The sequence below is a fragment of the Theropithecus gelada genome, chromosome X (genome assembly GCF_003255815.1).
Source record: "Theropithecus gelada isolate Dixy chromosome X, Tgel_1.0, whole genome shotgun sequence".
NCBI lineage: Eukaryota > Metazoa > Chordata > Mammalia > Primates > Cercopithecidae > Theropithecus > Theropithecus gelada.
Window position 1 is genome coordinate 30,378,877 of NC_037689.1, and position 10,341 is coordinate 30,389,217.

General features: G+C 41.6%; 1 protein-coding gene across 1 annotated transcript; it reads right to left on the reverse strand.

Annotated features, from left to right (window-relative positions):
* Positions 1 to 225: 225 nt before the first annotated feature.
* On the reverse strand, positions 226 to 8,538 carry FAM9A (family with sequence similarity 9 member A). Its single transcript, XM_025371828.1, has 8 exons — positions 8,403 to 8,538; positions 8,068 to 8,196; positions 7,461 to 7,581; positions 7,247 to 7,278; positions 5,021 to 5,135; positions 3,996 to 4,179; positions 2,532 to 2,630; positions 226 to 294 (listed from the first exon to the last, which is right to left on the reverse strand). The coding sequence occupies exons 1-8, from the start codon at positions 8,536 to 8,538 to the stop codon at positions 226 to 228; spliced, it is 885 nt and encodes a 294-aa protein (XP_025227613.1).
* Between the last annotated feature and the right edge of the window lie 1,803 nt (positions 8,539 to 10,341).

The following is a 10,341-nucleotide window of genomic DNA, read 5'->3' on the forward strand; positions in this document are numbered from 1 at the left end:
TATCATATAACATAGGTTCAAGTTCTTTCTTCAGTCATCAGAATAACAGAGGTTGAAGAGACAACTAAGTGTCAACTCTTCCAAAAGCTGTTTCAAAAAAAATTTAAGTAACTGTGATACACATTTATGCAAATAAAATATTCCAGTCCTTATATCAATCCTGAGTTTTTAATATTTAAATATGCACTACTTACAGTTCTGACACGAGTTTATTTAAAAACACGGCTAGTTATCAAGTTCACTTCCTTCATCGGAAGAAATGATGCAATAATTGTCTTTACAGTCCTTGGTAGCCTAAAAGAAAAAGTCTAGTTCACTGACAAACCACCACTTTACACCTCATGTTTTAAACAGGGTTAATCAGATGTCAAAAGGAAACAACTTTTAATATTCAAAGGATGCTGGTTATTTATTTCAAAGTGAAGAAAACTGTAATCAATACATGGAGCTCCAAATACCCACTTAAATTTTTTAATGCCAGATTTCAGTGAAATATTATTTTAGCAGGTCCAATTGTCATGTACTTTGCTTGAATAAAATGGGTTGATGAGCATCTTAAGGTCAAGATGGAGCAAAGACAGAAAAAGATAGGCAGGCTTATATCATGAAATATATTTTTTCAGCAGGATTATCAGCAATAGTCTACGTAACGTGGTTTCCACTGAAGGGATAAAATGGTCGGTGATAAGACCTCATCAAGTTAGAGAAAACGTAACTATGTTTGAAACATACACTATTCCCTCAACAAATAGTTCAACAGTTCCTACTCCCTAAAATGTTGTATGTTAATGCTGAGGAAGATGTAAAAAATGTAAGCATAATCTCTTCCATAATCCTGTGACATGAGCAAATGCACAAACAAAAAAATTAATACAAAAATTGTGTAATGCTATGGAAGGGCAACTCACTCAGACGTGTAGCCAAAAATGGAGACTGATGTTGACTTAGTTGGCAAAAGGTTTAAATTGGTCAAAAAAATTTTTTAAAGCATTGTGAGGGAAGAGCATGAGTAAAGCATGAGCGTAACAGTGAATTCCTTCAGGGAAAGCTGTCAACCTGGATAGGCAGGAGCAAAGACAGAGGGCGGCAGAACAAGCCTAAGAGGGGTCACGTAAAGTGGGGAGTCTCTGGACATCTAAGAACTGAGACGGGGCACCACTGACAGGCTGGGAAGAGCGAAGGGTTAGGAAGCATTTTAGGAAGGGGAGGGTTGTAGGAAGGTAATATTGCCGATCAATGAAGCATGGCTCAGAAGAGAAGAGAGAACTCAGAAAAGAGTTTAATAGTACAAGTAAGGAAGAATGAGGTCTTGAACTAAGGCAGCTGCAGTGGGAATTTTAAAAAAAGAAATTTAAGGGCCATTACAGAGGTAAAACTTGCCTCATGGTAACTGTATGGGAAGGATAAGGGACTCAGGAGAGTCCAAGACGATAGCAAAGTTCCTACCTTAAGTGGTAACATGCAGCATTAACACTGACAGGAAAACTTCTAGTTTCATGTTCATACCAATTAATAAATGGTTTCTGGGGAACATTATAGCAGCATGTTCTCTACTTGTGACTTCTATTTAAATAACTGTTAGATCATTCTCAAGTTGCTTTTCAAACTCTTTTCTCAGTTTATTTAACACATCTCAGTTAGTGTAGAAGAGTGACATATGAACATGTATTTTCACAAGGTTATTAAAAAGAATACCTTATTTCCCAGAAAAGAATTCCACTATTACCTAAATAATATACATCTACATGAAGAAGTGATTGTCCGATGACAACTTGCTAATGTGCTATACGACAGCAGATAATTCACAATTCACAACGTGTTAATAATCTGCTGGCTTTCCCATTCTGTTATACATCTGAACCATCCCTTATTATTACAAATTGTCATGTAAAACCATTACTGATAATTTTGTGAGTGAATATGCCATAAAACACTCCTATATTATAGCAGGAAATAAAAGAGACACTCAGTAGTTACACTTGCCTACTTCCTATTTAAAACTCTTGAAACATCACAAGTAAAAAAGACACCCAGAAAGGATTTATGGTCTTCTTGCCTTCCACCATAGATTTGTCACTGACGTCCTGAAAACTGAAAATAAAATCATTAAAACTCATTTATGCCTAGTGTTCCATTATTGGAACGCTAACCTTGTGGGAGTCATGTATATCCTACCACTCAAGATCATCGCCAAGGTCTGATTTTTCACACACAAAAAACGTGCAGCCTCTGGCATAAATGGGTCAATGTGTTAATAAAATGTCAATTTTATACACAAGATGTATATTTCCAGGTAAAATTTCCAATTTACCTTTTCCTGTTCTAAGTAACTCCCACAAAACTATTCATGAATCCTAAAAATACATTTACCAATTATGTTAAATTTGGAACAATACATTCAAAGTGAAAATGGTAAGTAATTTAAAATGTATAACCAAAATGTCTTTCCATACATTCAGAAACAAGAAGACTTTCTTCTATTATGCACGTGGTGTATTTTATAATGTATTATGTTACCAAATAGAACAGACCTTTATGAATTGCTCACGTAGCGGCTTCACCTCTTTCAGCCCCCCTCTCCTAACACTTGTATGTTGTTGACACCTCTTCTGTTTTTCTTGAAATGCTTTCTAGAAGTACAAAAAAGTAGTGATGAAAATTGGGTAACTTTTAATACTTACAAAACATAATTCTGCATTAGCTTTACAGGAATACTCTTTAAATCTATACTTCTTAACACTTTCTTTTAAACAACGTTTATGACCAATTTTAAAGAACTGTGTTCACCACTCATATGCTAAAATGATATAATGACCTTTTTCATCAGTCATTGAGTAAGGAATTTTCTTTCTTCTACATACATATTCAACACATATGTCTTAATTCTTGATTTCGAATGTAGAGTATATGATGACCCTTCCTATAATTTGTTGACTACAGATGGGTAAGATTTATACAGAAATTAACTAAGAAACATTCTTTCTTACTAAGATTTTAAACTGGTATTAAATCTTGGTCATTTCAGTATGCACATAGATGAACCTTACAAAAATGATGGCCTTTCTGCACCTTGACCTAATCTCCAACAACAGTGTTCTCTTCTCCTCTACATGGCACTCACTTATACAGTCATCTCCTAGATTTTGTCATTCCCAATGACTGCAACACCTACGTAATATTAATAATAGCAATGATAAAGAGCAATCATGGGTCAGATCACATCCTGAAAAACTTAAATAAACCCGTTACACAGGAACCCTTCAATCCTCCAAATAACTCTGACATAGGTACTCTTACCATGTCTCCTTTTGTAGACAAGGAAATTTCGGCACAGAGATAAATAGTTTGCCCGTGGTTCCTGAGCTAGCAATGGTCAAGCTGGAGTTGAATCACAAGCAGTGGGGCTGCAGTGCCCCAGCCCTTGAACCACTGCACTCAGCTGTTTCTCCATCTTCCCAACATACAGCCACTACCTTCCTGCCACTGTAGGTCACTCACTTCAGTACTACAGCTCAGGAGTCTGTTGGGATATGACACCCACCGAATGGAACACTTTTCACTGCCCATTGCCCACCCCCATGTGCTCAGGTAACTCAGTTCCAGCTGAAATTCCACAGCCAGTCATCATATCCCCATCCCTGCGTCTATTCCCTACCCAACTCTTCCTCTATCAACGTGCTTGGCTACACCCCAACCCAGGAAATTCCAACCCTACAGCTGCTGTTGCACAAATATGCCAACTGGGCTCACTTTGACTTCTTAATCGCTATGATGCTGACCTCAGTTGGACCACAAATGCTTCATGGCAATTATATTCCCCTGGTACATGAGTCCACTAACGGGCCCCCCTCTCTGGGCTCATGCTCTCTTCCTTCTTTGCTGGATTTCTGCATGAACAATTACTCCCTGAGACACTGATACAATAGGTTAATCATAAAGCTAAGCCTGATACCAACAATTACTTCTTCTTCTGTTTCTTCTCCTTCTCCTTCTTCTTTCTCCTCCTCCTCCTCCTTCTCCTCCTCCTCTTGTTCTTCTACTACTATTACTTCTGCTGCTGCTGCTGCTGCTGCTGCTGCTGCTGCTTCTTCTGCTTCCTCATCATCTTTCTGCTTGTCTGCGATGTATTCTTTAAGGACATTCAGCAACTTCCGAGTATGTCTATAATCACGTTTCTGCCTGTAACACATAATATGTAACACTGTCATATGTCATAGAGAGATGAAAAATTAATCCTATTCAAACTAAAACAGACTTGACATAATTTATACTATAAAGTAGCAAGGGAGTAATAGCAGCTGAAATCTTTTTGGGAAAAGGTGAAATGAGTTACTCATTCTGAAAGGATCCCTTCCTAACTGACTACTAGAGCAGCTATCTCACATTATTTACATGCTGAAGACAAAGGAGGGTTTACAGCACTATAAATTTCCCAGAAACAATCATTTTCTCTAACAGCAGTTTACTTTTCATTTTCTCAAACTAAACGACATATGGGTTCTCATAAGTAAGTTCAAGAATATAACAGCCATTCATCCCGTAAGATTTCCCAAAAGAAATGCTTCACTTAACTATTTCTCCACATTGGCACAACGGTGATTTTCTAAAGGGAATAGTGAAAACAATTTAACTAAAATAGATAACTTATTTACAACATAAGGTTGTCCCTTTCCATATAACTTAATATTGTTAAGGATCTACAGACTAAACGTTGAAGACATTTATCTTACATGCAGCTGCCGTATTTCTAGAAATGGATAAAAATTAATTTTACAGGAAGACTATTTTTATCTGGAAGGCAAAAAGAGGTTATCTTCATTGGCTTCTAGGTAGTATCTCTCAATTCTGTTAAATTGAGGTTATAAAACTAAAGAAACTTACCTGCTTAGGGAACAATCAAGTAAAATATGTTGTTCTCTAGAGACACCAATATGTACAGGATAGTTTTTGAAATTATTTGCACCAACAAATACAAAGAAATGATATAAATATCATTATGCAAAAAAGCCAACAATCATACCTTTTTAGTTGTTTTTTTCTCAAAGCACGTTCAATTGTGTTCTTGGTTTTCCTATAAGCGGCTTTATCTATTTTTATCATTTTTCTTTTTGCAGCAAGGTCCTCTTTAATGTTAGCTAGGTAGTAAATGAAAATGCATTAAAAGTTAATGCTGAAAAGTAGTTTCTTCGCATACATTGAAATCAATGTGAGACATGATGGTTCAGCAATATCGGAAGGATATTTACATTGTAAAATGCAAAGATCACTTCAAAAAGCAAGATTTACTCATTTGTTTTCTGTAAAACCTTTTAGGTATTAATATTAGCACTCTAATTCCAATTGGTATAACTGCAAATCACTTAATTGATGGATGATGAAAAAAAGCAAATAATTAAAAGTTTCTATTTTTTAAATGTGCAGAAAGGGTTACAAACACAGACTCTAATTTCTACATTTATAAAATGTCTTGTAATTTAAAGGACATGTTTCCATGAAATACTGTCACAATTCATTATGCAAAACATACAAAAAAGTATCTTATTTAATAAGACCATCAAAAGGGTAGAAATAATACACAATAAGAAAAGCATTTTTTAAGCAATCTAGTGATTGATGCTATTAACTGTATTTTAATAAAAGAAGCAGCGTCCATGGGTGTAAAAATTTAGGCTTAAGTAAAGAAATACATTCAAAAACACTTTTGAAATATTTTCTTGGAGCTTTTTATATGATATTTTTATCCATAGTGTTGTGTTTCAGAAAACTGTAAAACTACAAGGAATGCTTTCCTAAACATGGTTTCACATTAGAGATCTACCATCAATTGCTAAAGACAGTTTTCAGCAATCATAAAAGATCTGCACCATAATACAAGTCTCCATCTATAAGGAGTCTCCATTATATAATGGAGACTTTTTACAGTCTCCATCTATAATGCTCAGTTAGGCAGCTCACAAAACCAGCACTTAGTCACTAAGCAGAGCAAAGCTTTCCAAATATACTGCTTGTATGAATTATCGCTATAGAAGAGCTGAAAACTGAATTGAGCTTTTTAAAAATATGAGTATTGTCTCTGTCGTCTTTACAGAAATTTTCTCAATTTTTTTTGAAAATATGGTCCTATAACAGTCAGTGCAACTAACAGTTCACATGGCAATACAAAATGTATGAGTTTTTGGATCCAGTTACATGTTTCTCACTGGGTAGAAAACTTGTCTTTCTTTTTCTAGTACACAGTTTATTACTGGAATAATAATAGAATATCATCATTTTAGATAATTCGATTTTCTCTTGTACTTTAAAGAAAACAAAATCAGAATGCTGTGACAATAGAATAGCTAAATTAGGAACATAAAAACTCATATTAAAAACTCTGAGTACATACGGACAGGAAGAGGGGAACAACAGATACCTGGGCCTACTTGAGGGCAGAGAGTAGGAGGGTGATGATGAAAACCACCCACCAGGTGCCACGCTTACAACCTGGGTGACAAAATAATCTGTATACCAAACCCCTGTGACATGCAATTATCTATATAACAAACCTGCACATGTACCCTCAAACCTAAAATAAAAGATAAAAAAACTTATATACTTAATCTGTGTACACTAAAAGAAACGAATACAGCTGTTTCTCCTCCAGTGTCCTCTAATATTCCCCAAATAATTAAATTTCCACGTGTATGAAAGAAAAGCCATCCCTCTCATTTCACCATTGTTAGAAGCATTCTCACATTCCACATCAACAATCAAAAAGGTAAGTATGAAAATTTATTAAACACATTACATTAAATACGTATGTTAAACGCTATATATGAGAAGAAGGCGTGTAAGACAGTCTTGTCATCCACTAATTCATATAACCTACTGTAACATTTGTATGGTTGAAAATAATTTTCGGCCGGGCGCGGTGGCTCAAGCCTGTAATCCCAGCACTTTGGGAGGCCGAGGTGTGTGGATCACGAGGTCAGGAGATCGAGACTATCCTGGCTAACATGGTGAAACCCCGTCTCTACTAAAAATACAAAAAACTAGCCGGGCGTGGTGGCGGGCGCCTGTAGTCTCAGCTACTTGGGAGGCTGAGGCGGGAGAATGGCGTGAACCCGGGAGACGGAGCTTGCAGTGAGCCGAGATCACGCCACTGCACTCCAGCCTGGGAGCACAGCGAGACTCCGTCTCAAAAAAAAAAAAAAATAATAATAATAATAATAATTTTCAAAAACTACGAATAGCTCCTAAAACATACCTGCAATATATTCTAGCTTCATGGTATGAATCCTGTAAAAAAAAAAAAGTTACATCAAAATTTTAACATAATGCTACACAAAATGCCATGTTTGTTGAGAAGAAATGTCTTATGTGAAATGTTCTGCATAGAATAGAACAGTGATGACATGATCCGAAGCTGACTTTTCCCAAAATACTTTATCCGACAGGCAAAAGTGACTTAAACACTTTACCCCATGTGCTCATCTCTTTCAGCAAAAGGTTCTCTTTTCCCATGCTCATCAGTTACATCTTTCTCCCTTGTTTCTGTAAAAGGGTTTCTTTCCTCATGTTCATCATTGGCTGGATCCTTTCCTGCATTAAAATTTAAAAGACAAATCTTTTTTAGAGGAAAACGCTGTTGTAGACATTTTTCGTGGAGAAAGGTACCATTTGTGGACTTTTTTGGCTCTCTACCAATTAAAGCTTTAAAGCAGAGCTATGCATGGAATCACTGGGCCCCTGGCCATTTTACGGAGGCATTTTTGGAAGCCCTTCGGGTTCAAGTCCCAGTAAACAACGCTCACAGGTCAGACCCCTTGGATGTTAGGACCACACTCATGGAGAAGAGCTGCTCTGAGAGCATCTGTAACCCTGCTATGAGGGGGAGCCTCCCACGGGAAGCCTTAGGCCCTCGATCCTGCTTTGAAAACCTGGGGCCTCTTAGCACATGCATGGTGGACTCCAAAGCCACGAAGAGGCCAGGGGTCTCGGGCTGCCCGTGTGCCCCCCGCGCAGAGAGCAGACAGATCGTCTCCTTGGGCGTGCACCTTCTTTCGTGGCCCCTTGGGCTGTGTTTACCTGCATGCTCCTTCACGGGGGCGGCCGTAACTTGAGCCTCCAACTGAACCTTGGCAGCCCTCTTGCTGCGCTTCCTGCCCACGGGCTCCATGGTTGGCTGTCCTGGGAAGTTAGAGGCGACCCCTGAACCTGGTTGAGTGCAAAGTCAAACTAAGTAGGCTAAGGAAACAGGACATGTGAAAGGAGAGCCATTGGGATTGCGAGTTCAAGAAAGGGTGGGGCTGGCCCACCCCGTGTGTCCTGTGGGAGCAGGAGGGGACGGAGAAGATGTCAGTGTCCCCTTCTATCCTTCCTGGCCCGTCCAGCCTGTCCCTGGGGCTGGCTGCAGAACTCACAGCTGCCTCGCACACCTGAATGGCCCCTGCAGGACCCTTGCAGTGCCCTTGGGACACAGCTCGGCCCTGCCCCTGTGTTCCCCAGAGACCTGTGTGGCCTCAAGGACCATGGGTGACACAGGACCTGCCCAGCCATCTCCGGGGGAATGTCAATGGCTGCACTCCCACTCGCCCGCCTGGATGCCCAGGTGACCCCTGGCAACTCCAAGTGTCCTGTCCTGATGGGCAGCCGGGCTGGAGGGACCCACTCGGACTGTCCCCCACAACACCCCCGCCCATCCCCTCCACACACACTCCGCCCCTCCTCCTCCCCTCCCCACAGCCCCTGCCCATTCCCTCACCCCACGCACCCCACACCCCTCCCCTCCCCTGCCCCCATCCCTGGCCCCACACCCAGCCCCCGCCTGTCTGCCACTCCCCGGACCCTCCCCCCTCCGCCACCTCCCCTCCCTTGCTCCCCTCTCCACCCCCTCCATTCCCCCACTCTCCCCTCCCCTGCCCCACCCCTCCCCCCTGCACACATGCACAAGCCCCCGGGACACTCCCGGGCCCTGGGGATCACTCAGGTGTCTCCAGCTCCCTCCCTGCCCTCATCCATCCCATCCCACCCTCAGGGCCTCGCCCTGACCCAGGCCCCAGGCGACCATGCCAGGGCCATTTCTTCACAGGTCAGCTGGCCGCTCAGCACTTCACACCCTGGTTCCCAGAGGGCCTCGTGCTCACCTTCCCGCCTCCCCACCGCGAACGCTTCACCTGAGAGATCCCTGATGCTGCTTCCTCACAGAATCTACAGACACTGGCACCACGAGGCTTTCTTACAAAAATGGGTCCTCAGTTCTCGTGAGAGCAGCTGGCCTGGCTACCCACGCTCCTTGCTGATTGGTCAGCTCAGCGCGCATGCGGGTGAAGGATCGTGTGGGGCCACGCCACCTGCTGGCACGCTCTCCCCACTGCCTAAGGGGCCGCGCATGGTTGCTGTGGACTGGGGTAGGGGGGGCTCTTTGGGGCCTCTGTTCCCAGAACCTTTCAGCTCCTCCTCCTGCAGAGGCACGCAGGGACTCGGGATGGAGGCCAAGTGGATGGGGCCTAGGACCTCGCCCCGGAGCTCTTTCCAGCCACCCCTGCCCCTTTGCCTGGAATGGCCTTCGCCTTGCAGGTGGAGCCCAGGCTCCCTCCCATGCCCTGTGTGTTTCCAACATGCCCAGCTGTACCCTTTTTATCAATGGATTGTGCTTTTATGTTTTTTTTGCTTGCTTGTTTGTTTGTTTTTTGAGACGGAGTCTCTCTCTGTCGCCTAGGCTGGAGTGCAGTGGCACGATCTTGGCTCACTGCAACCTCCATCTCCCGGATTCAAGTGATTCTCCCACCTTAGCCTCCCAAGGAGCTGGGATTACAGGTGCGTGCCACCATTCCCGGCTAATTTTTGTATTTTTAGTAGAGACGGGGTTTCGTCATGTTGGCCAAGCTGGTGTCGAACTCCTGACATCGAAGTGATCCACCTGCCTCAGCCTCCCAAAGTGCTGGGATTACAGGTGTGAGCCACTAAGCCCAGACCCAAAGTCGTGTTTTTAAAGGCATCAACTGTATGACGTATAGTTGTTTCCAAGAAATGACGACTAAAAGGTACTGATTGAGAAACTCTTGTCATTTCTTTCTTCAAAAAAAGTCAACTAGTTTCCTAGTAGTTGTTTCCACTTAAGTTGGCCATAGAAATCCCAGGGGTGACCCTCAGGTTGTCACCTTTCTTCTTGTTGCTGTAAGGTTGGCCTGCTGACAGTAACAGATACACCCCACTCTCGGTTATTTCAGGATCAAGTAGATCCATTGGCCATGGAGTGATGGTCTTTTCAAGTCAGGCTATTTTGAGAGGTAATAAAATATTCGCGTACTTTAATTTATTTCTCTTTTGTACTTGCTTGTTTTAAAATACAGTTCTGCA

What these genes read in the sequence shown, in the direction of transcription:
- FAM9A (XM_025371828.1), bottom strand. Translation starts at nt 8,538, where the DNA reads ATGGCTGGGCAGGTCCTGTGTCACCCATGGTCCTTGAGGCCACACAGG. An exon ending in CCCCGTGAAGGAGCATGCAG is followed by an intron (nt 7,582 to 8,067) that starts GTAAACACAGCC and finishes ATTTTAATGCAG; the next exon opens with GAAAGGATCCAGCCAATGAT. An exon ending in GAAAGAGATGAGCACATGGG is followed by an intron (nt 7,279 to 7,460) that starts GTAAAGTGTTTA and finishes TTTTTTTTACAG; the next exon opens with GATTCATACCATGAAGCTAG.